The sequence below is a fragment of the Coregonus lavaretus genome (genome assembly GCF_964263955.1).
Source record: "Coregonus lavaretus genome assembly, contig: HAP1_SCAFFOLD_3598, whole genome shotgun sequence".
Taxonomy (NCBI): domain Eukaryota; kingdom Metazoa; phylum Chordata; class Actinopteri; order Salmoniformes; family Salmonidae; genus Coregonus; species Coregonus lavaretus.
The window spans coordinates 33,519-60,921 of NW_028159920.1; the positions used below are offsets into that span (position 1 = coordinate 33,519).

Below are 27,403 nucleotides of genomic sequence, written 5' to 3' on the forward strand. Positions count from 1 at the left end.
GGGACATTTTCAGCTTCCAGGGCTTGTGTACAGATCCTTGCGACATGGGGCCGTGTATTTTCATGCTGAAACATGAGGTGATGGCAGCGGATGAATGGCACGACAATGGGCCTCAGGATCTCGTCACGGTATCTCTGTGCATTCAAAGTCATCGATAAAATTAAATTGTGTTCGTTGTCCGTAGCTTATGCCTGCCCATACCATAACCCCACCGCCACCATGGGGCACTCTGTTCACAACGTTGACATCAGCAAACCGCTCGCCCACACGATGCCACCATACACGTGGTCTGCGGTTGTGAGGCCGGGCCAGTAGAAATTCTGGATTTAATTTTTTTTTCTCAGCAATCTACACACAATAACGACAAAGCAAAAACAGGTTTTTCGATATTTTTGCAAATGTATAAAAAAACAAAATATGACATTTACATTAGTATTCAGACCCTTTACTCAGTACTTTGTTGAAGCACCTTTGGCAGCGATTACAGCCTCGAGTCTTCTTGGGTATGACGCTACAAGCTTGGCACACCTGTATTTGAGGAGTTTCTCCCATTCTTCTCTGCAGATCCTCTCAAGCTCTGTCAGGTTGGATGGGGAGCGTCGCTGCACAGCTATTTCCAGGTCTCTCCAGAGATGTTCGATCGGGTTCAAGTCCAGGCTCTGGCTGGGCCACTCAAGGACATTCAGAGACTTGTCCCAAAGCCACTCCTGTGTTGACTTGGCTGTGTGCGTAGGGTCGTTGTCCTGTTGGAAGGTGAACCTTCACCCCAGTCTGAGGTCCTGAGCGCTCTGGAGCAGGTTTTCATCAAGGATCCTGCTGTACTTTGCTCTGTTCATCTTTCCCTCGAACATGACTAGTCTCAGTCCCTGCCACTGAAAAACATCCCCACAGCATGATGCTGCCACCACCATGCTTCACCGTAGGGATGGTGCCAGGTTTCCTCCAGACGTGATGCTCGGCATTCAGGCCAAAGAGTTAAATCTTGTTTCTCATGGTCTGAGAGTCTTTAGGTGCCTTTTAGCAAACTCCAAGCAGGCTGTCAAGTGCCTTTTACTGACGAGTGACTTCTGTCTGGCCACTCTACCATAAAGGCCTGATTGGTGGAGTGCTGCAAAGATGGTTGTCCTTCTGGAAGGTTCTCCCATCTCCACAGAGGAACTCTGGAGCTCTGTCAGAGTGACCATCAGGTTCTTGGTCACCTCCCTGACCAAGGCCCTTCTCCCCGATTGCTCAGTTTGGCCGGGCGGCCAGCTCTAGGAAGAGTCTTGGTGGTTCCAAACTTCTTCCATTTAAGAATGATGGAGGCCACTGTGTTCTTGGGGACCTTCAATGCTGCAGAAATGTTTTGGTACCCTTCCCCAGATCTGTACCTCGACACAATCCTGTCTCTGAGCTCTACGGACAATTCCTTCGACCTCATAGCTTGGTTTCTTCTCTGACATGCACTGTCAACTTTGGGACCTTATATAGACAGGGGTGTGCCTTTCCAAATCATGTCCAATCAATTGAATCTACCACAGGTGGACTCCAATCAAGTTGTAGAAACATCTCAAGGATGATCAATGGAAACAGGGTGCAGCTGAGCTCAAATTTTCATAGCAAAGGGTCTGAATACTTATGTAAAAAAATCTCAAAATCTGTTTTAACTTTGTCATTATGGGGTATTGTGTGTGTAGAGTGATGAGGAACGTTTTATATTTAATCCATTTTAAAATAAGGCTGTAACGTAACAAAATGTGGAAGAAGTCAAGGTGTCTGAATACTTTCCGAATGCACTGTACATGACCATCCGGTAAGTAAACTTAAAGTCTTGTTTGTATTTTCAATATGATCCATTAGTGATGTTAAAGGGACTCGTCAGTCGCCTACTGAATGGCATCGTTAAGAGAGACCATTCATTTGATTCCCTGTTTTGCATACCGGTAGACTTTTCAGCGATTATCTTCAGATAAATGATGAAGACATTCGATGAAGATGGTGACTCCTCGTCACAGCAGGAACAATAGGTTGGCTAGTGGAGAGAGTCTCTCTCTGGTCCACAATATGATCAAATAAAACACATCTAATTGTTTTAAAAGCTAATGACACCTATATGGTATTTTCAAAGATATTGATATAGGCCTACTGATTTAATCAAAGTGTTGACAATGGAGTAGTCGACGGCTGCTTTCTGTGTAGCAAAGCCCATGTTTAACACCTGCTTCATTCTTCAATCATACCTGTATTGCAGATAGCTGACAAAATGCCTCTTAAAAAGGGAAGCTTGAAGCCTGTGAAAGTCAGCTCTTACAGGATCTTTTTAAAAAAGGGCCCAGTGTAGTCAAAATTACATTTTTTCCTGTGTTTTATATCATATTGTACAACGGATGATGAAACTAACACTGTAAAAGTGTGAACAACGTTGATCAGTGTCCATTCCTGATGTTCATTCCAATCTAGCTTTAGAATGTACCAGAGGCCACCAGAATAGAGCTTGTTGTTGCAAAAATGTCTTATGCAAAAATGTCTTAGCACCGGCTGGCTACTCTTTCTATTTGTCTGGCTACTCCATGTGCTTGTGGAAAACACTGGTTTCATTGCAAATCCTGCAAATCACCAGCAGAGGGAGACCTATTTATAATTCAATTTTCACATTCACTCCGTTGGTAATAGCAGAGATCCCACACTGGAACTTTGATATGCCCGTAGAGTATATTAATGTTCAACAATATATTGAAAGATTAGCCAAATAAAATAAAAATATATTAATGTTCATATTTTTTAATATTCATAAATGAATGTAAGGAAATTGTTATAGAAATCATAATACTCATTAAAAAGAGCAAGCAGTAAGGCTTCATATGACACCAATTTTTTTGCTTTGTAGCAGCTACAGATGAAACCTTTGGGAGTCTTAAAGGCCCAGTGCAGTCTTAAAGGCCCAGTGCAGTCTTAAAGGCCCAGTGCAGTCTTAAAGGCCCAGTGCAGTCTTAAAGGCCCAGTGCAGTCTTAAAGGCCCAGTGCAGTCTTAAAGGCCCATTGCAGTTATAAAGGCCCAGTGCAGTCTTAAAGGCCCAGTCCAGTCAACAACGTGTTTTCCCCTGTGTTTAATGTTCCACATTATGAGGTTGGAATAAAACTGTGAAATAGTGTAAATGATGATAATGTCATTTTAGTGTAAGAGCTGTTTGAAAAGACCACCTGCAATGTCAGCCTGTGTTGGTGGGATGGAGTTGTGGCCTCCCTGGTGACATTAAGACCAATGACAAAGAGCGTTCCAAACCTCTACCAATAACAGCTACTTTCCCCACTCAGACCACTCCCAGACAGTCCCAGCAAAAATTATTGCTTAAGAAATTGCGCTTTGCTGAGAAGCTATTTATGTTAATTTTTGACCATTTTAATTTAAAAACAAATCACAGTAAGGTACTTAATTGTTACCCAGAAATTATTTGATATAAAAAAGGTAAAAATGTCTGTATTGGACCTTTAAAGCTGAAATCCTCAATGGTGAAACAGCCACATCCATTACAACATTACAGAAAATAAGGTAGTTACACCAACGAGCAGAGTTTCTTTCCCCTCGGACATCCTTGCTCGTGCGATAGAAGAGCACAATATGTACAGACATTTATTTGACCATGCTGCGCGACGCTCCTCTGTACACGCCTATGGTGGATTCATCTTTAAAAGTAGGCCTGGGTAAGGCCAAAATGTCAAATATTCCAACTTTAAATTACTTCTCATTATATGTCAACAATCCTTCCTGCAAAAGGACCCTCTATGGATTACATCTGGTGGAAATCCTGCCCTTTGTTGTTCTACATTTACATTTACATTTTAGTCATTTAGCAGACGCTCTTATCCAGAGCGACTTACAGTTAGTGATTACATATTTTTTTTATACTGGCCCCCCGTGGGAATCGAACCCACAACCCTGGCGTTGCAAACGCCATGCTCTATCAACTGAGCTACATCCCTGCCGGCCATTCCCTCCCCTACCCTAGACGACGCTGGGCCAATTGTGCGCCGCCCATGAGTCTCCCGGTCGCGGCCGGCTGCGACAGAGCCTGGATTCGAACCAGGATCTCTAGTGGCACAGTTAGCACTGCGATGCAGTGCCTTAGACCACTGCGCCACTCAGTTCTAGTCTGGTGAGGAATCACCCCAACAGCATTTCACTGTAATGGTCAGAAACAACTAGGCTAATAAAAAGCTATTATTTGTACAGGACAATCATCTTCCAAAATATTCAAATGATATGGCCTCACCCTACGTTAAATAAACTCGAGTGGAGAGTGTAGATATCACAATGTGGCCTGAACGACAGGGTCTTAACGGCCGTATCTCTCTGTAATATAGGCCTGGGTAACGACAGGGTCTTAATATAGGCCTGGGTAACGACAGGGTCTTAACGGCCGTATCTCTCTGTAATATAGGCCTAGGTAACGACAGGGTCTTAACGGCCGTATCTCTCTGTAATATAGGCCTAGGTAACGACAGGGTCTTAACGGCCGTATCTCTCTGTAATATAGGCCTGGGTAACGACAGGGTCTTAACGGCCGTATCTCTCTGTAATATAGGCCTGGGAAACGACAGGGTCTTAACGGCCGTATCTCTCTGTAATATAGGCCTGGGTAACGACAGGGTCTTAACGGCCGTATCTCTCTGTAATATAGGCCTGGGTAACGACAGGGTCTTAACGGCCGTATCTCTCTGTAATATAGGCCTGGGTTACGACAGGGTCTTAACGGCCGTATCTCTCTGTAATATAGGCCTGGGTAACGACAGGGTCTTAACGGCCGTATCTCTCTGTAATATAGGCCTAGGTAACGACAGGGTCTTAACGGCCGTATCTCTCTGTAATATAGGCCTGGGTAACGACAGGGTCTTAACGGCTGTATCTCTCTGTAATATAGGCCTGGGTAACGACAGGGTCTTAACGGCCGTATCTCTCTGTAATATAGGCCTAGGTAACGACAGAGTCTTAACGGCCGTATCTCTCTGTAATATAGGCCTGGGTAACGACAGGGTCTTAACGGCCGTATCTCTCTGTAATATAGGCCTAGGTAACGACAGGGTCTTAACGGCCGTATCTCTCTGTAATATAGGCCTAGGTAACGACAGGGTCTTAACGGCCGTATCTCTCTGTAATATAGGCCTGGGTAACGACAGGGTCTTAACGGCCGTATCTCTCTGTAATATAGGCCTAGGTAACGACAGGGTCTTAATGGCCGTATCTCTCTGTAATATAGGCCTAGGTAATGACAGGGTCTTAACGGCCGTATCTCTCTGTAATATAGGCCTAGGTAACGACAGGGTCTTAACGGCCGTATCTCTCTGTAATACAGGCCTAGGTAACGACAGGGTCTTAACGGCCGTATCTCTCTGTAATATAGGCCTGGGAAACGACAGGGTCTTAACGGCCGTATCTCTCTGTAATATAGGCCTGGGTAACGACAGGGTCTTAACGGCCGTATCTCTCTGTAATATAGGCCTGGGTAACGACAGGGTCTTAACGGCCGTATCTCTCTGTAATATAGGCCTGGGTTACGACAGGGTCTTAACGGCCGTATCTCTCTGTAATATAGGCCTGGGTAACGACAGGGTCTTAACGGCCGTATCTCTCTGTAATATAGGCCTGGGTAACGACAGGGTCTTAACGGCCGTATCTCTCTGTAATATAGGCCTAGGTAACGACAGGGTCTTAACGGCCGTATCTCTCTGTAATATAGGCCTGGGTAACGACAGGGTCTTAATGGCCGTATCTCTCTGTAATATAGGCCTGGGTAACGACAGGGTCTTAACGGCCGTATCTCTCTGTAATATAGGCCTGGGTAATGACAGGGTCTTAACGGCCGTATCTCTCTGTAATATAGGCCTGGGTAACGACAGGGTCTTAACGGCCGTATCTCTCTGTAATATAGGCCTGGGTAATGACAGGGTCTTAACGGCCGTATCTCTCTGTAATATAGGCCTGGGTAACGACAGGGTCTTAACGGCCGTATCTCTCTGTAATATAGGCCTGGGTAACGACAGGGTCTTAACGGCCGTATCTCTCTGTAATATAGGCCTGGGTAACGACAGGGTCTTAACGGCCGTATCTCTCTGTAATATAGGCCTGGGTAACGACAGGGTCTTAACGGCCGTATCTCTCTGTAATATAGGCCTGGGTAACGACAGGGTCTTAACGGCCGTATCTCTCTGTAATATAGGCCTGGGTAATGACAGGGTCTTAACGGCCGTATCTCTCTGTAATATAGGCCTGGGAAACGACAGGGTCTTAACGGCCATATCTCTCTGTAATATAGGCCTGGGTAATGACAGGGTCTTAACGGCCGTATCTCTCTGTAATATAGGCCTGGGTAACGACAGGGTCTTAACGGCCGTATCTCTCTGTAATATAGGCCTGGGTAATGACAGGGTCTTAACGGCCGTATCTCTCTGTAATATAGGCCTGGGAAACGACAGGGTCTTAACGGCCGTATCTCTCTGTAATATAGGCCTGGGTAACGACAGGGTCTTAACGGCCGTATCTCTCTGTAATATAGGCCTGGGTAACGACAGGGTCTTAACGGCCGTATCTCTCTGTAATATAGGCCTGGGTAATGACAGGGTCTTAACGGCCGTATCTCTCTGTAATATAGGCCTGGGTAATGACAGGGTCTTAACGGCCATATCTCTCTGTAATATAGGCCTGGGTAACGACAGGGTCTTAACGGCCGTATCTCTCTGTAATATAGGCCTAGGTAACGACAAGGTCAGAGACCTGGCCGTGTGGTGCCAGGATAACAACCTCTCCCTCAACGTGACCAAGACAAAGGAGATGATTGTGGACTACAGGAAAAAGAAGAGGACTGAGCACGCCCCCATTCTCATTGACGGGGCTGTAGTGGAACAGGTTGAGAGCTTCAAGTTCCTTGGTGTCCACATCACCAACAAACTATCATGGTCCAAACACACCAAGACAGTCGTGAAGAGGGCACGACAAAGCCTATTCCCCCTCAGGAGACTGAAAAGATTTGACATGGGTCCTCAGATCCTCAAGAAATTCTACAGCTGCACCATCGAGAGCATCCTGACTGGTTGCATCACCGCCTGATATGGCAACTGCTTGGCCTCCGACCGCAAGGCACTACAGAGGGTAGTGCGTACGACCCAGTACATCACTGGGGCCAAGCTTCCTGCCATCCAGGACCTCTATACCAGGCGGTGTCAGAGGAAGGCCCTCAAAATTGTCAAAGACTCCAGCCACCCTAATCATAGACTGTTCTCTCTGCTACCGCACGGCAAGCGGTACCGGAGTGCCAAGTCTAGGTCCAAAAGACTTCTCAACAGCTTCTATCCCCAAGCCATAAGACTCCTGAACAGCTAATCATGGCTACCCGGACTATTTGCACTGCCCCCCCACCCCATCTTTTTACGCTGCTGCTACTCTGTTAATTATTTATGCATAGTCACTTTAACTCTACCCACATGTACATATTACTTCAACTACCTCAACTAGCCGGTGCCCCCGCACATTGACTCTGCAACGGTACCCCCCTGTATATATAGCCTCCCTACTGTTATTTTATTTTACATCTGCTCTTTTTTTTCTCAACACTTTTTTTGTTGTTGTTTTATTTTTATATTTTTATTTAAAAATAAATGCACTGTTGGTTAAGGGCTGTAAGTAAGCATTTCACTGTAATGTCTGCACCTGTTGTATTTGGCGCATGTTGCCAATAAAATTTGATTTGATTTGATTTGATAGAGAAATGCTGATTCTCTGCTCTTAAAACAGAACAGCGTGACCTGACCATGCTACTTCCCTATGACCTTGTCCAAGAGCAGTTTAACCTCATTATGCCACCTATATTTATTCTCACTAATCAACATGAGGCTGAAACAAAGAGTGAACGTGTGCCAGGTGATAAAAACGTCCGAGCTACAGATGTTTTCCTCTGGTCACAATGCAGGAGGATGACCGCTCGCTTCAGCCCCAAAAACGGCCTCGGAAAACAGACCGTCTTTCAAACGGCTGTGGCCCCCAGCCCCCCGTGCTCCCTGTCATGCAGTGATATCCTGACTGGCTGTGGCAGTTAGAGAGAGAACCAGGCTGCAGGTGCTTCCTGTGGAGCTACAGTGGAGGGGGGAGGTTGAGGGCAGAGAGAGGGGGAGAGGACATGGGAGGGGAAGGCCCTTCTGAGGCTTCCTTTGAGCCACAGAACACCCAACCTGGCACCCCTGTGCTCCCCCTCCACTCCCCAGGACGCTGGCCGTGCACAACCACAACGAGACAAACCAACTGCTCCGTCACGGACATCCGTGGGCCAGGAGAAGCAAAATCAGGGAATAACTAATCTAAATGGAACTGTGGGCGTGTGGAGTACACTGCACTGACGGCCTCAGATATAGCCTTGGCTCCTAACTGCTCGCCTTGGCTCCTAACTGCTCGCCTTGGCTCCTAACTGCTCGCCTTGGCTCCTAACTGCTCGCTTTGGCTCCTAACTGCTCGCCTTGGCTCCTAACTGCTCGCCTTGGCTCCTAACTGCTCGCCTTGGCTCCTAACTGCTCGCCTTGGCTCCTAACTGCTCGCCTTGGCTCCTAACTGCTCGCCTTGGCTCCTAACTGCTCGCCTTGGCTCCTAACTGCTCGCTTTGGCTCCTAACTGCTCGCCAGCGCTGATTTGTGAAAAGGACCCTTGTGACAGAGCATGATGCCATTAGCAACAGTCTGTCCAAGCTATCCACACACTAATAGGTTTTATAATTAGGCTCCAGAATCCTGCATCGATGTCCTGATCTTGATTCACAAAAACATGCGACTCACACCATTAAGAAATGGTCATACGCTGAAGAACTGACTTCCGGTGGCATGCAGTGAACAAGCTTAGTTCGAATCACAGAATTCCCCCAAATGAAGACTATCCACGACAGATCTATCGTTATTTTTCAAGATTAGGAATTGAAACCGTATTGGCGTCACATAATGCTGTATAACACACGCAGCACTCCAATGGATCCCAACGCTCTTGCAAGTATGATCAGAGATATTGTCCGCGAGGAAATACCCTCCGCTCTTGACAGCGAGCTGAGTTAAATCCATGACACAGTGGAGAAATGGTGGAGAAGAACTATGGTAAGCTGTTGGAGGAAAATACACTCTCTGGTGAACACCGCTCATCACACCGGACCTATGACAAATGGAAACCGGTGTGTGATAACACGGCTACATAGCTTCGAGGCTAAACAAATGATACTTCGCCTGGCAGGAGAGATGGGGATAGTACCAGGGACAGAGGATCAGCATCTACCCCGATATGACTGCAGAGCTACGCAACACAAGCTACCTGCATTGAGGTGAGAGGAAAAACCAACCTGAGGTACGGCGTGGTTCACCCCAGCAAAGCAGCTGATCACCTTCAGCAACAAGACCCACACTTTCACGGACCCACACTTTCACAGACCCACACTTTCACAGACCCACACTTTCACAGACCCAGACTTTCACAGACCCACACTTTCACAGACCCAGACTTTCACGGAGGCAACGGACTTCTACGAGAGGCGAGTCAAGCCAACGCTGGATCCAACTCCCCCCGACCACGGTCCCGTAGGCCCCATAGGCTTTCTGATCCTGTGGGCACGGGACCATGAACATGCCCATAATATGGTCGAACACACACAAATATCCCAGGTACACAGAATATGATTTGTACGATCTGCCATAGACTTTACAATTCATAATTGATTTGCTTCTATCAAGACTAACTGTGTGTAGGTCTTACGAATACCTGGGACGTAAAACAGATCTATAAAATGGAGGCTGTATAGACTTACTTTGAACTACGGATGCCTTTTCCCCCTCACCTTCGGTTACGTGGTTGGGCATTATCACATCTTTCTGATTGTGCGTTGTCTCATACAGACAAATCAATACTGGATATACTGTAAACCGAACCAAGTGAGACATTATTTCACTTCAGAATATGATTTACTCTCGTGTGTGACAGCGCATGGCTTTCTGGACTGAATAATTATTTATATCCAACCCCTGTCTGTCTGTGGCCGGGTGTTCCATTCACTTAGTTTAGATTCTGCCACTAATAGAACATCCCAGAGGAAACTCAACAGTAATGACCAACTCATGATCTGTTGAATGGTTTATACTGTGTCCCTATCAAACAGTGACTTGGACAAACATTATTTGGTTTATTTGGCTATTTCAGCCACACCCGTTGCTGACAGGGGTATAAAATCAAGCACACCGCCATGCAATCGCCACAGACAAACATTGGCAGTAGAATGGCCCGTACTGAAGAGCTCAGTGACTTTTAACGTGACACCGTCATAGGATGCCACCTTTCCAACAAGTCAGTTTGTCAAATTTGTGCCCTACTAGAGATGTCCCAGTCAACTGTAAGTGCTGTTATTGTGAAGTGGAAATATCTAGGAGCAACAACGTCTCAGCCACAAAAATGGTAGGCCACACAAGCTCACAGAACGGGACCGCCGAGTCCTGAAACACGTGGCGCGTAAAAATATTCTGTCCTCGGTTGCAACACTCACTACCGAGTTCCAAACTGCTTCTGGAAGCAACGTCAGCACAAGAACTGTTAGTCGGGATCTTCATTAAATGGGTTTCCATGGCTGAGCAGCAGCACACAAGCCTAAGACCACCATGCGCAATGCCAAGCGTTGTCTGGAGTGGTGTAAAGCTTGCCGCCATTGGACTCTGGAGCAGTGGAAATAGGTTCTCTGGAGTGATGAATCACACTTCACCATCTGGCAGTCCGACGAACGAATCTGGGTTTGGCGGATGCCAGAAAAACGCTAACTGCACCAATGCATACTGACAACTGTAAAGTTTGGTTGAGGAGGAATAATGGTCTGGGGCTGTTTTTCATGGTTCGGGCTAGGCCCCTTAGTTCCAGTGAAGGGAAATCTTAACGCTACAGCATACAATGACATTCGAGACGATTCTGTGTTTCCAACTTCGTGGCAACAGTTTGGGGAAGGCTCTTTCCTGTTTCAGCATGACAATGCCCCCGTTCACAAAGCGAGGTCCATTCAGAAATGGTTTGTCGAGATCAGTGTGGAAGAACTTGAATGGCCTGCACAGAGCCCTGACCTCAACCCCATCTAACACCTTTGGGATGAATTGGAACGCCGACTGCGAGCCAGGCCTAATCGCCCAACATCAGTGCCCGACCTCACTAATGTCCGTGGCTGAATGGAAGCAAGTCCCCGCAGCAATGTTCCAACATCTAGTGGAAAGCCTTCCCAGAAGAGTGGAGGCTGTTATAGCAGCAAAGGGGGGGACCAACTCCATACTAATGCCCATGATTTTGGAATGGGATGTTGGACGAGCAGGTGTCCACATACTTTTGTATTATTGTACCTTGACAATGTACCACAATCCCTCCCTAATGTATTAAGTATATTCAGACAATTCAGCTGTATATCACGCTACAAGATCAACCTCCCTAAATCATCCCTGCTTCCACTTAACAAAACAATGTTCAATCTCAATATAGAATCGAAGACACCAATCGTGACCGATTTTAAATACCTGGGCATTTACATTTTTTCCTCTCTAGATAAAATGGTTTCTTAGAACTGCAATAACAGCAGATCTCGACAGATGGTTTAATCCAACTAACTTTATCAGGTCGAATTCCGATACTCAAAATGAATGTCTTGCCTAGACTACATTTTTTTGTTTCATTTTGTGTTAGAGGAGAGGAGAGGTTTTGGCTAGAGCTAGAGAGGAGCTTTCGTGTTTTGCTGATGAAGTCTAAAATCAAACGGAATTAAACCAAACGGTTGGCGGTTGGCGAACGTGGCGGTTGGCGAATGTACAGTCACTAGAGAACAAACTGGATGATCTCCGTTGGAGACTATCCTATCGTAGAACTGTAATATTCTGTGTTTCTCAGAGTCGTGGCTGAACAAGGACTTGGATAATATAGATCTAGCTTGTTTTTCTATGCATCAGCAGGACAGAACGGCAGCTTTAGGTAAGGTTAAGGGTGTGTGTCTTTGTTAACAACAGCGATCTCTAATATTAAGGAAGTCTCAAGGTTTTGCTCGCCTAAGTTAGAATACCTCACGATAAACTGTAGACCATACTATTTACCAAGAGACTTGTCTATAGTGTTCGTAGAGGTCGATTTACCACCACAAACCGATGCTGGCATTAAGACCTCAACGAGCTGTAGCAGGGCCTTAAGCAAACAAGGAAATGCTTATCCAGAGGTGGCGCCCTTAGTGGCCGGTGATTTTTATGCAGGTAAACTTCAATCTTAAAACTTCAATACCTAATTTCTACACGTCACCTTTACTCTACACACAGAAACGCAGACAAAGCTCTCCCTCACCCTCCATTTGGCAAATACGACCATCATTCTATCCTCCAGATTCCTGCCTACAAGCAAAAAACAAACAGGAAGTACCAGTGGCCCACTGGAAGTGGTCTGATGAAGCGGATGCTAAGCTACAGGACTGTTTCTCTAACACAGACTGGAATATGTTCTGGGATTCTTCCGATAGCATTGCGGAGTACACCACATCAGTCACTGGCTTCATCAATAAGTGCATTGATGACGTCGTCCCCACAGTGACCGTACGTACATACCCCAACCAGAAGCCATGGATTAAAGGCAACATCCGCACTGAGCTAAAGGCTAGAGCTGCTGCTTTCAAGGTGCGGGACACTAATCCGGACGCTTATGAGAAATCCCGCTACGACCTCCGACGAGCCATCAAACAGGCAAAGCGTCAATACAGGACTAAGATGGAATCCTACTACGAGCTGCTCAGTGCCACGAAAATACCAGATGAGCTAAATGCCTTCTATGCTCGCTTGAGAGTACCAGCTGTTCCGGACAACTGTGTGATCACGCTCTCCATAGCCAATGGAGGACCTTTAAACAGGTTAACAATCACAGACAGATTACCAGGACACGTACTCAGAGCATGCGCTGACCAACTGGCAAGTGTCTTCACTGACATGTTCAACCTCTCCCTGACCCAGTCTGTAATACCTACATGTTTAAAGCAGACCACCATAGTCCCTGTAGACAAGAACACCAAGGCAACCTGTCTAAATGACTATCGCCCGTAGCACTCACATCTGTAGCTATGAAATGCTTTGAAAGGCTGTTCACGGCTCACATCAACACCATCATCCCAGACACCCTGGACCCACTCCAATTAACAACAACTGGATCCTGGCATTCCTGAAGGGCCGCCCCCAGGTGGTGAGGGTAAGCAACAACACATCCGCCACGCTGGTCCTCAACACAGGGGCCCCTCAGGGGTGCGTGCTTAGTCCCCTCCTGTACTCCCTGTTCACCCACGACTGCGTGGCCGCGCACGACTCCAACATCATCATTATATGTACACATCTACCTCAATTACCTGGTACCCCTGCACATGGACTCGGTACTGGTACCCTGTGTATATAGCCATGTTATTACCTGGTACCCCTGCACATTGACTCAGTACTGGTACCCTGTCTATATAACCTTGTTATTACCTGGTACCCCTGCACATTGACTCAGTACTGGTACCCTGTGTATATAGCCATGTTATTACCTGGTACCCCTGCACATTGAATCAGTACTGGTACCCTGTGTATATAGCCAAGTTATTACCTGGTACCCCTGCACATCAACTCAGTACTTGTACTCCCTGTATATAGCCATGTTATTACCTGGTACCCCTGCACATGGACTCAGTACTGGTACCCTGTGTATATAGCCATGTTATTACCTGGTACCACTGCACATTGACTCAGTACTGGTCCCCTGTGTATATAGCCATGTTATTACCTGGTACCCCTGGACATGGACTCAGTACTGGTACTTCCTGTATATAGCCATGTTATTACCTGGTACCCCTGGACATGGACTCAGTACTGGTACTTCCTGTATATAGCCATGTTATTACCTCGTACCCCTGGACATGGACTCAGTACTGGTACTTCCTGTATATAGCCATGTTATTACCTGGTACCCCTGCACATTGACTCAGTACTGGTACTTCCTGTATATAGCCATGTTATTACCTGGTACTTCCTGTATATAGCCATGTTATTACCTGGTACTTCCTGTATATAGCCATGTTATTACCTGGTACTTCCTGTATATAGCCATGTTATTAACTGGTACTTCCTGTATATAGCCATGTTATTACCTGGTACTTCCTGTATATAGCCAAGTTATTACCTGGTTCTTCCTGTATATAGCCATGTTATTACCTGGTACTTCCTGTATATAGCCAAGTTATTACTCATTGTGTATTTATACCATTTCTATTATTTCTCTCTGTGTTGTTGGGAAGGGACCGTCAGTAAGTATTTCACTGTTAGTCTACACGTTGTTTACGAAGCATGTGATGGTGCTAATGGGTCCTTTTAGATGGAAAGGCCCGTATTTGTCCTCTATAAACAAACACACACTGGTCTGCCCTAGAAAGCCTACGCAAATTACAATTGCCAGAACGGCCCCAAAAAATTACATTTGTTTATTAGTTTGATTCCCACAATGAATTCCTTTAAAGTCTGCTACAAATAGATATATTTAATTAAATAGAGATCCATTCTGACTACAACATATACAGTGGGGAAAAAAAGTATTTAGTCAGCCACCAATTGTGCAAGTTCTCCCACTTAAAAAGAGGCCTGTAATTTTCATCATAGGTACACGTCAACTATGTCAGACAAAATGAGAATTTTTTTTATAGAAAACCACATTGTAGGATTTTTTATGAATTTATTTGCAAATTATGGTGGAAAATAAGTATTTGGTCAATAACAAAAGTTTCTCAATACTTTGTTATATACCCTTTGTTGGCAATGACACAGGTCAAACGTTTTCTGTAAGTCTTCACAAGGTTTTCACACACTGTTGCTGGTATTTTGGCCCATTCCTCCATGCAGATCTCCTCTAGAGCTGTGATGTTTTGGGGCTGTCGCTGGGCAACACGGACTTTCAACTCCCTCCAAAGATTTTCTATGGGGTTGAGATCTGGAGACTGGCTAGGCCACTCCAGGACCTTGAAATGCTTCTTACGAAGCCACTCCTTCGTTGCCCGGGCGGTGTGTTTGGGATCATTGTCATGCTGAAAGACCCAGCCACGTTTCATCTTCAATGCCCTTGCTGATGGAAGGAGGTTTTCACTCAAAATCTCACGATACATGGCCCCATTCATTCTTTCCTTTACACGGATCAGTCGTCCTGGTCCCTTTGCAGAAAAACAGCCCCAAAGCATGTTGTTTCCACCCCCATGCTTCACAGTAGGTATGGTGTTCTTTGGATGCAACTCAGCATTCTTTGTCCTCCAAACACGACGAGTTGAGTTTTTACCAAAAAGTTATATTTTGGTTTCATCTGACCATATGACATTCTCCCAATCCTCTTCTGGTCATCCAAATGCACTCTAGCAAACTTCAGACGGGCCTGGACATGTACTGGCTTAAGCAGGGGGACACGTCTGGCACTGCAGGATTTGAGTCCCTGGCGGCGTAGTGTGTTACTGATGGTAGGCTTTGTTACTTTGGTCCCAGCTCTCTGCAGGTCATTCACTAGGTCTCCCCGTGTGGTTCTGGGATTTTTGCTCACCGTTCTTGTGATCATTTTGACCCCACGGGGTGAGATCTTGCGTGGAGCCCCAGATCGAGGGAGATTATCAGTGGTCTTGTATGTCTTCCATTTCCTAATAATTGCTCCCACAGTTGATTTCTTCAAACCAAGCTGCTTACCTATTGCAGATTCAGTCTTCCCAGCCTGGTGCAGGTCTACAATTTTGTTTCTGGTGTCCTTTGACAGCTCTTTGGTCTTGGCCATAGTGGAGTTTGGAATGTGACTGTTTGAGGTTGTGGACAGGTATCTTTTATACTGATAACAAGTTCAAACAGGTGCCATTAATACAGGTAACGAGTGGAGGACAGAGGAGCCTCTTAAAGAAGAAGTTACAGGTCTGTGAGAGCCAGAAATCTTGCTTGTTTGTAGGTGACCAAATACTTATTTCCACCGTAATTTGCAAATAAATTCATTAAAAATCCTACAATGTGATATTCTGGATTTTTTTTCTCAATTTGTCAGTCATAGTTGACGTGTACCTATGATGAAAATTACAGGCCTCTCTCATCTTTATAAGTGGGAGAACTTGCACAATTGGTGGCTGACTAAATACTTTTTTTCCCCACTGTATAATTAAATAGTGATCCATTCTGACTACTACATATTTAATTAAATAGTGATCCATTCTGACTACAACATATATAATTAAATAGTGATCGATTGACTACTACATATCTAATTAAATAGAGATCCATTCTGACTACAACATATATAATTAAATAGTGATCCATTCTGACTACAACATATATAATTAAATAGTGATCCATTCTGACTACAACATATATAATTAAATAGTGATCCATTCTGACTATAACATATATAATTAAATAGTGATCCATTCTGACTACAACATATATAATTAAATAGTGATCCATTCTGACTACAACATATATAATTAAATAGTGATCCATTCTGACTACTACATATCTAATTAAATAGTGATCCATTCTGACTACTACATATCTAATTAAATAGTGATCCATTCTGACTACAACATTTGTCGTCACACAGGATCACATGCTGACACAGACCAATCACAGGCCAGCAGGCTACGAGGAGGCTCCCGGTTGACTCTCTCAGGCCAGATGAAAACAACTACATCGACCATGATCCTTTGCTAGTTTCGGCCACTTTCACCATGATCCCTAGCGATTTTTTTGTGCTATTCAGCCCCATTCAGCAATATGGCGCGCTTCAAATTCAAATACTTCCGGCTTCATGCTCCATCGGGAGTTTTCCATAGGAACACGTGCATGACGTGAGCGCAATCACTATCTACTGGTTTTAATGTCTATCCCACCCACCTTGCCCACGCCACAGTTCAGCACCCCAGTCCCCCAGCCCAGTCCCCCAGCCCAGCCCCCCAGCCCAGTCCCCCAGCCCAGTCCCCCAGCCCAGTCCCCTAGCCCAGCCCAGTCCCCCAGCCCAGTCCCCCAGCCCAGTCCCCCAGCCCAGCCCCCCAGCCCAGTCCCCTAGCCCAGCCCAGTCCCCCAGTCCAGTCCCCCAGTCCAGCCCCCCAGCCCCCCAGTCCAGCCCCCCAGCCCCCCAGTCCAGCCCCCCAGCCCAGCCCCCCAGCCCCACCCCCTAGGCCCCACGCTCAGGCGCCTGTCAGTTGAGATGAAGGGGGAACTCGTGTTGAAAGAGCCAACAATAAGAACCCAATCTGTAGGCCCAGAGTCTGAGTCCCAAATGGCACCCTATTCCCTACACATAGTGCAGTACTTTTGAACAGAGCCCTATGGGCCCCAGTGCACTATATATGGAGTCATTTGGAAAGCAGATCAGGATGCGCTGAGGAAGTCTGATAACCAAAGGACAACTGACCGATTCAAACAGACGACAGGCAGGATGGACAAAACAATGAGCCTTGAAGTTGTCGGCACTGTGACTGGACACACACACACACACACACACACACACACACACACACAAACACACACACACACACACACACACACACACACACACAAACACACACACACACACACACACACACACACTTCAATAAGAGGAAGACTGGAGGTTAACTTCCGAAAGATAAAACACACCTTGTTTGCCCTTTGAACAGAAAATCATTAACACACTTTTAGGCCCTACTGCAATGTTTCAAGTACAGTGAAATGACTTTCTTGCCTACAGCTGGAATGTTAAGCTCCCAATGCTATGATGAACCTACTCTAAGTGATGTATTATGACTTGTGTTAACAGTAAACTGACACGCACAAAGGAAGTAGCCTAGCTTAACCTCTATGCCTCAAAGAGACAATACAATAGCCAGGCTGAAACTGGCTGAACAAGGAAACATAACGGTCATAGGTTTGACCGAAGCAGCAATGACAGAGTAGCTAGACAAGTGGCCCCAGGTCATAACAGGCCAAGCCCTTGATCATGACTCTCAGTTCCATTCCATTACACATAAGAGTTTTCTGTACGTGGTAGTTTTGTTAAGAGCCCCGACTCTCGGTCAGAACACGCATCACTTGCAGTACGGTTTTGGAAGCATAAGGACCATCCATATCTTTCATATCTGCCAGAAATAATAATAATAAAAAAGGTTAAATTGATACACACCTCTATAGGGTTAGTGTTCCCACACGGTCGGTCATATCTCCATGTTACAGCGCGTGGTCACGGAAAACAGATGGAAGACAGAGCCGACTACCTGTGCTAACTAGCTATCTGCTAATTAGCTATTTACGTCATTTAGCAGACGCTCTTATCCAGAGCCACTTACAAATTGGTGCATTCACCTTATAGCCAGTGGGATAACCACTTTACAATATTATTATTTTTTTTTTGGGGGGGGGGGGTAAGGGGGGGGTAGAAGGATTACTTTATCCTATCCCAGGTATTCCTTAAAGAGGCGGGGTTTCAAGTGTCTCCGGAAAACACCTGTGGGTACACGGAAGACACGGACCCCACAACCGTGTTATCACTGAAAAATACTGTCGGCTGCAACTGTGTTAAAACCGTCTTTGTGAAATTACTTTGATGTGATATGAAAGTAGAGGGCTTCATGTTTCTAGAACCGTACCGCAATTGAGAATCAATTCACGTTTAGATGTGGAGTATTTGGCTGTTTTGGCTTCCAGAACCAATTAGCCCTTAAACAGAACATGTAAGGTCCTTGGACTATAAGAAGTAAAGTCAGGATCCTTTAGTCCATTATCAGTCTATAACAGACCATATCACTTTCCTCTGGCTGGCTGGCATGCTGCTGGCAGGCTTTCTTTCTGTTCTGGAGGGATGGGGCTGGCTGGCATGCTGCTGGCAGGCTTTCTGTTCTGGAGGGATGGGGCTGGAGGGTCATTCATTCAAATCCACCCATGCTACAATGGCCCCAGCTGTTTTTGATGTGGAGTATCTAGTTAGTCATGGATAATTAGTAGCTAACTTACCTAACTATATTAGGATACTTTTCTGCTGAATAGACAGCTAGCTGATGACTGATTGCATTATGGATTTCAAGCTATGGCTATAACATTAGCTCGCTAACAGTACTTAGCTATTGATAAATATAGCTATGGCTATAACGTTAGCTAGCTAACAGTACTTAGCTAATGATAAATATAGCTATGGCTGTAACGTTAGCTAGCTACTTAGCTAATGATACATTTAGCTATGCTGTAACGTTAGCTAGTTAGCTACTTAGTTAATGATAAATATAGCTATAGCTGTAACGTTAGCTAGCTAGCTAGCTACATAGCTAGTTATTAAATAGCTATGGCTATAACTTTAGCTATGTGATTAATAAGTGACCCAGTTTGTTTGCTAGCTAGTTAGTTACCAACCTAACTATACAGAAATCTGACGATGGTGGTGACGTTTAAGATCATATTAATATAAACAAGACTCAGTATTATCAAATGAAGCTACGTAAGTTAGTGGCCTGCTAATGCAACTAGCTAACGTTAGCTACCTGATAGCTGGCCAACTAGCTAGCTAGCTAACAACCTTGGGCATAACGAGCCACACCCACTTATTGATGTTTCCAGTTCTGACATGTCACCCTGACTGACGTTACAATCATCATATAACGTTACAACACATCATAACACAGCAACATGATGCTTGACGTGTAAACACCGGTTTGCCTAAAGCTACCTAACCCTTCTCACAGTAGCGTAGCAACAACGGTCTGTAAGATAGCCAGCTAACGTTAGCTAGCTACATCGGAGGCTAACAAAGGTCTTTCAATGTACTGTTCTACTTCACCACCAACGATAAGATAATAAAAATACATTTTCTTTAAAAGACATATTTCCGTACCGAAGTGTCGGACCGACACAAGCTGTGTCGGTGCTCTCAATCTCTTGCAAAATCCGTTCGTGCTCGGTTATACACTCGACGGTTTCATTGTCCGCCATGTTGGTGGTAATCATGACAGTGGCGAGCGGTGACACTGCGGGGAAACCGGGCTAGTACCAGACTCCGTCGGTAAGCGGCGTACGGTTCCCTGTGTGTGATGTCGCAGTGGCAGCCTTGCGCCAGACAGATGTTTACCCTGCTACTACCCTAACCCACCAGTGTAGAATCTTATTTATTCATCCACACAGTAAACTGACCTTAGATCAGTAGAGAGGGGGAGCTATGAATGAATAGTCCCTACTTATAAATTGCTATTAATAGTAACAGAATGAACACCACCACCAAATAGCATTATGTCCGTGTAATAGCTCCAAAACATACATGCATGCTGAAAGCTAGTTGTATTACTGGTGCATCAATAATAACTCCTATAAGTCTGGGCTAGATATAGTGACACATTTAGTGCTACATTTCATTTAAAACTGCACTGCCAATGTTCAATTAATTACAAAAGTGCCATAGCCAGTTATACAGAGCACTGTTTCCTGCTGAGAATAAGTCCAAAGGATTAAATTGATTATAATCACAATTAGCTATTATGAATAGATTAAAACGTCCCACATTTGACTAATGAATCTGTTCTATAGTTTTGCCCTTTTTTTTCATATTTTGATTAAATTGAAAGTACCTTAAGGTGGTTCCCAGCGGCAAGTCCACTGATTCAAGTTCAGCAAAAACATTTCCAAAGCCCTTCTCATCTCTACTAAGGTCATCTTCAGGAATATCTGGTAAAGGTTTCTCCGGTCTATCGCTGGACATTTCACAATTTCTAGCTTTGTGGAGACAGTGATCGGAGATTTGTGCAGTAGGATATGGCTTTGGAGAATTCCTGGCCACACACCTACTGGGGTCAATCAGGCTGTCAGCAAAAGAAAAGCAACCAAGGGGAAAACGATAACCTTGTGATCCGAGGAACTTTGAATCCAACAAAACAGAGTTAATTGCTTTTTTTGTTAAATATTGCCACGAATAACCCCATTTGACATAGAATGTTTATAAGATGTACGTAAGGAGTTTATTTCTGGTTAAGTCAATTCTCCATGGGGTTTTGAACAACACCCCTTCATAAATTCCTTTTAATATATTTAGGTGAACTTGTTACATTTTAGGCCACGTGTCAAACTCATTCCACGGAGGGCCGAGTGGCTGTGGGTTTTCACTCCTCCCTAGTACTTGATTGATGAATTAAGGTCACTAATTAGTAAGGAACTCCCCTCACCTGGTTGTCTAGGTCTTAATTGAAATGAAAAACCAAAAACCCTACGGACACTAGGCCCTCCACGGAATGAGTTTGACACCCCTGTTTTAGGCTATAGTATTATATTATTTGATAGATGTTTTAAGAATAAAACATATATTACATCATATAAAGACTGACTGACTTACTAATTGTCATGATTATATCTGATCAAATTCCTATATATATATTTTTTAACCCAATTTAACTTTTAAACAATCCTCTTTCCCAGCCATGAAATGGATTGCCCCATTAGAGGTTGGTTGGGTGTAGTATTGGACAGTAACTTCTTTAAACAACAGAAGCCCTGACTAGGGGTTTCCTTATTGCTCTGGCAAAAACAAGAAGTGGGCTGATGATTGCAGCAACAGGTCAGAGCAGGAAACACCGCCTCGACTCCCAAATGGCACCCTATTCCCTATATAGGGCACTACTTTAGATCAGGGCCCAATAGGGTCTCTGGTTAAAACTGGTGCACTATATAGGGAATGGGGTGCCATTTGGGAGTCGCAGACACTGTCTGAGGCACAGGAACAGACGGCTGCATGGTATTGTTCCAACGCTGTAGAGACACTGTTTTGCTGACATCTCTGTCCAAGGCTAGTTTATCAGCCAGATCCAGTGTCAGCACTGATCTTACATCATACAACACCCTGACCACAGGAGGATGGTAGCACCTTAATTGGGGAGGACGGGCTCGTGGTAATGGCTGGAGCGGTATATAGGTGGAACGGTATCAAATGCATCAAACACATGGTTTCCATGGTTTCCATGTGTTTGATGCCATTCCATTCGCTCCGTGCCAGCTATTATTATGAGCCGTCCTCCCCTCAGCAGCCTCCACTGACCCTGACCGATAGATAACTGGCCCAGTGCTGGAATCCTGATCCGGCCTCCACACCAGAAATGTGTCCCAAATGCCACCCTAAACCCCCTATTCCCTATATAGTTCACTACTATTGAACAGAGCCCTATTTCTCTTTCTCTTTCTCTTTCTCTTTCTCTTTCTCTGTCTCTCTCTCTCTCTCTCTCTCTCTGTCTCTCTCTCTCTCTCTGTCTCTCTCTCTCTCTCTCTCTCTCTCTCTCTCTCTCTCTCTCTCTCTCTCTCTCTCTCTCTCTCTCTCTCTCTCTCTCTCTCTCTCTCTCTCTCTCTCTCTCTCTCTCTCTCTCTCTCTCTCTCTCTCTCTCTCTCTCTCTCTCTCTCTCCCCATCCCCCTATGGACCCTGGTCAAAGGTAGTGCACTATATAGGGAATAGGGTGCCATTTGGGACTTTGTCAGTGTACTTGAAGTGGTCAGGCTGTACCATTCTTTCCTCCATGTGTTCTTCCTGTCCTTGTTCTAACAGCTTCCTGTGTCTTCTTCCCTCTGCAGAGAGAGAAGGGCTTTCAACAGGTCCTGGAACTGCTGACCTCGTGTCTTCTTCCCTCTGCAGAGAGAGAAGGGCTTTCAACAGGTCCTGGAACTACTGACCTCGTGTCAATTCAACTCCAACCTACACCAACGCCAACAACCATAGGGAATGTGTTCATACCAAAGTTTGGAGATATGCCCCTTGCATTCCCTGTGGGTAATACAGTATATATGTGACAAACATTTAACCTAATGTTTCTTGCTGTTCTCTTTGATGTCATACATATAGGAAATTATGTTTCCAGAGCTGTGAATCATCTTATAAACCTCATATTGTTCCAGGTAAAACACTGACTCCACTCCTCCTGTAATGAGTGTCCTCTACAGGTAAAACACTGACTCCACTCCTCCTGTAATGAGTGTCCTCTACAGGTAAAACACTGACTCCACTCCTCCTGTAATGAGTGTCCTCTACAGGTAAAACACTGACTCCATCCTCCTGTAATGTGTGTCCTCTACAGGTAAAACACTGACTCCACTCCTCCTGTAATGAGTGTCCTCTACAGGTAAAACACTGACTCCATCCTCCTGTACTGAGTGTCCTCTACAGGTAAAACACTGACTCCATCCTCCTGTAATGAGTGTTCTCTACAGGTAAAACACTGACTCCACTCCTCCTGTAATGAGTGTCCTCTACAGGTAAAACACTGACTCCATCCTCCTGTAATGAGTGTCCTCTACAGGTAAAACACTGACTCCATTCCTCCTGTAATGAGTGTCCACTACAGGTAAAACACTGACTCCATCCTCCTGTAATGAGTGTTCTCTACAGGTAAAACACTGAGTCCACTCCTCCTGTAATGAGTGTCCACTACAGGTAAAACACTGACTCCACTCCTCCTGTAATGAGTGTTCTCTACAGGTAAAACACTGACTCCACTCCTCCTGTACTGAGTGTCCTCTACAGGTAAAACACTGACTCCATCCTCCTGTAATGAGTGTCCTCTACAGGTAAAACACTGACTCCACTCCTCCTGTAATGAGTGTCCACTACAGGTAAAACACTGACTCCACTCCTCCTGTAATGAGTGTCCTCTACAGGTAAAACACTGACTCCACTCCTCCTGTAATGAGTGTCCTCTACAGGTAAAACACTGACTCCACTCCTCCTGTAATGAGTGTCCACTACAGGTAAAACACTGACTCCATCCTCCTGTACTGAGTGTCCTCTACAGGTAAAACACTGACTCCACTCCTCCTGTAATGAGTGTCCACTACAGGTAAAACACTGACTCCACTCCTCCTGTAATGAGTGTCCTCTACAGGTAAAACACTGACTCCACTCCTCCTGTAATGAGTGTCCACTACAGGTAAAACACTGACTCCATCCTCCTGTAATGAGTGTCCACTACAGGTAAAACATTGACTCCATCCTCCTGTAATGAGTGTCCTCTACAGGTAAAACACTGACTCCATCCTCCTGTAATGAGTGTCCACTACAGGTAAAACACTGACTCCATCCTCCTGTAATGAGTGTCCTCTACAGGTAAAACACTGACTCCATCCTCCTGTAATGAGTGTCCACTACAGGTAAAACACTGACTCCACTCCTCCTGTAATGAGTGTCCTCTACAGGTAAAACACTGACTCCACTCCTCCTGTAATGAGTGTCCTCTACAGGTAAAACACTGACTCCATCCTCCTGTAATGAGTGTCCACTACAGGTAAAACACTGACTCCATCCTCCTGTAATGAGTGTCCTCTACAGGTAAAACACTGACTCCACTCCTCCTGTAATGAGTGTCCACTACAGGTAAAACACTGACTCCAGTCCTCCTGTAATGAGTGTCCTCTACAGGTAAAACACTGAGTCCACTCCTCCTGTAATGAGTGTCCTCTACAGGTAAAACACTGACTCCACTCCTCCTGTAATGAGTGTCCTCTACAGGTAAAACACTGACTCCATCCTCCTGTAATGAGTGTCCACTACAGGTAAAACACTGACTCCATCCTCCTGTAATGAGTGTCCTCTACAGGTAAAACACTGACTCCATCCTCCTGTAATGAGTGTCCTCTACAGGTAAAACACTGACTCCACTCCTCCTGTAATGAGTGTCCTCTACAGGTAAAACACTGACTCCATCCTCCTGTAATGAGTGTCCACTACAGGTAAAACACTGACTCCATCCTCCTGTAATGAGTGTCCACTACAGGTAAAACACTGACTCCATTCCTCCTGTAATGAGTGTCCACTACAGGTAAAACACTGACTCCATCCTCCTGTAATGAGTGTCCTCTACAGGTAAAACACTGACTCCATCCTCCTGTAATGAGTGTCCTCTACAGGTAAAACACTGACTCCACTCCTCCTGTAATGAGTGTCCTCTACAGGTAAAACACTGACTCCATCCTCCATTCCTCCACTCCCAAAACCAACCCACAATTCATTAGACACAAGATGAAAAATACCTTGGCTGTGCTGGAAATGGCACCCTATTCCCTATATAGTACCCAAAAGTAGTGCACTAAATAGAGGAATAGGGTACCATTTGGGATGCACACAAGGTGTTCTGGACAAGGCTGGTACACCAATCAGCCCTGTTCATTGGCATGGCTGAGATAAGGCTCAGCCTTCTGTTAGCAGAGACGTTAGTTCTCCTCTTCTTGTGTTTCCTGTCAATGCTGTAGATTAGATTAGTTGGGTAGAGGCATCGATGGAGGCAGACTGCTGTTTACTCACTGGAATCGATGGCTCAGCTTTGAAAAGTACAAAGAAGGCCCAGGTAATGAGGATAGAATGGTCTGGAATAGCTGATAAATGTCTCAGCATGGTGCGTTTGAACCTTGGACTGCGACACCTGGGTTTGTCCTGCAGAGGGCACCTGAGGAAGCATGTCTCTCTCTCTCTCTCTCTCTCTCTCTCTCTCTCTCTCTCTCTCTCTCTCTCTCTCTCTCTCTCTCTCTCTCTCTCTCTCTCTCTCTCTCTCTCTCTCCCTCTCTCTCTCTCCCTCCATCCCCCTCTCTCTCTACTTCCATCTCTCTGATAGGAGATGTAATGTTTTTTAAGATCTCTCTGATAGGAGATGTAATGTTCTTTTAGATCTCTCTGAGAGGAGCTGTAATGTTCTTTAAGATCTCTCTGAGAGGAGATGTAATGTTCTTTTAGATCTCTCTGAGAGGAGATGTAATGTTCTTTAAGATCTCTCTGAGAGGAGATGTAATGTCCTTTAAGATCTCTCTGAGAGGAGATGTAATGTTCTTTAAGATCTCTCTGCGAGGAGATGTAATGTTCTTTAAGTGGCCCTTGCCTTGTCTACCATCTGACATGGATGTCTATTGCTCTGCACACAAAACCCTTTCAGAGGCTGTTGTCTCTCTTGAGACGATGGTAAGCGGGGACATGTTCTGGGAGCAGGACATGTTAAGATGGATGTGAACATATCTTCCTCTCTCTGTCACATCTTACAGGGGTCAAACAGGGGTCAAGGTGGGAGCAGTCAGACTGAAAAGGATAGTGCCAGAGCCAAATGGCACCGTGCTCCCTACATAGTGTACTGCTTTGACCAGAGCCAAATGGCACCGTGCTCCCTACATAGTGTACTGCTTTGACCAGAGCCAAATGGCACCGTGCTCCCTACATAGTGTACTGCTTTGACCAGAGCCAAATGGCACCGTGCTCCCTACATAGTGTACTGCTTTGACCAGAGCCAAATGGCACCGTGCTCCCTACATAGTGTACTGCTTTGACCAGAGCCAAATGGCACCGTGCTCCCTACATAGTGTACTGCTTTGACCAGAGCCAAATGGCACCGTGCTCCCTACATAGTGTACTGCTTTGACCAGAGCCAAATGGCACCGTGCTCCCTACATAGTGTACTGCTTTGACCAGAGCCCACGGATAGTGCTCCCTACATAGTGTACTGCTTTGACCAGAGCCCACGGATAGGGCCAGTCCCAAATGGCACCGTGCTCCCTACATAGTGTACTGCTTTGACCAGAGCCAAATGGCACCGTGCTCCCTACATAGTGTACTGCTTTGACCAGAGCCCACGGATAGTGCTCCCTACATAGTGTACTGCTTTGACCAGAGCCCACGGATAGTGCTCCCTACACAGTGTACTGCTTTGACCAGAGCCCACGGACCGTGCTCCCTACATAGTGTACAGCTTTGACCAGAGCCCACGGGGAGGCCATGGACCATGTGATCAACAAAGGAAGAAGTAAAGGGGTAGGTTCAGAGTTACATTCATTCTGATACTAGATACACACACAGTCAGCCAGCTGAAATAGGCAACATTACTAGATACACACACAGTCAGCCAGCTGAAAGAGGCAACATTACTAGATACACACACAGTCAGCCAGCTGAAAGAGGCAACATTACTAGATACACACACAGTCAGCCAGCTGAAAGAGGCAACATTACTAGATACACACAGTCAGCCAGCTGAAAGAGGCAACATTACTAGACACACACAGTCAGCCAGCTGAAAGAGGCAACATTACTAGACACACACAGTCAGCCAGCTGAAAGAGGCAACATTACTAGATACACACAGTCAGCCAGCTGAAAGAGGCAACATTACTAGATACACACAGTCAGCCAGCTGAAAGAGGCAACATTACTAGATACACACAGTCAGCCAGCTGAAGAGGCAACATTACTAGATACACACAGTCAGCCAGCTGAAAGAGGCAACATTACTAGATCACACACAGTCAGTCCAGCTGAAAGAGGCAACATTACTAGATACACACACAGTCAGCCAGCTGAAAGAGGCAACATTACTAGATACACACAGTCAGCCAGCTGAAAGAGGCAACATTACTAGATAC

At 45.4% G+C, this 27,403-nt stretch overlaps 1 protein-coding gene across 1 annotated transcript in view; it reads right to left on the reverse strand.

Annotated features, from left to right (window-relative positions):
• LOC311122335 (exocyst complex component 6-like) overlaps positions 1 to 20,065 on the reverse strand; it is a gene marked incomplete at its 3' end in the record, with an annotated part of 53,066 nt that extends 33,001 nt beyond the window's left edge. Inside the window, exon 1 of the mRNA XM_084196710.1 lies at positions 19,880 to 20,065. Within this exon, the coding sequence (XP_084052836.1) occupies positions 19,880 to 19,992 (113 nt within the window). The remainder of the gene's footprint in view (positions 1 to 19,879) is intronic.
• Between the last annotated feature and the right edge of the window lie 7,338 nt (positions 20,066 to 27,403).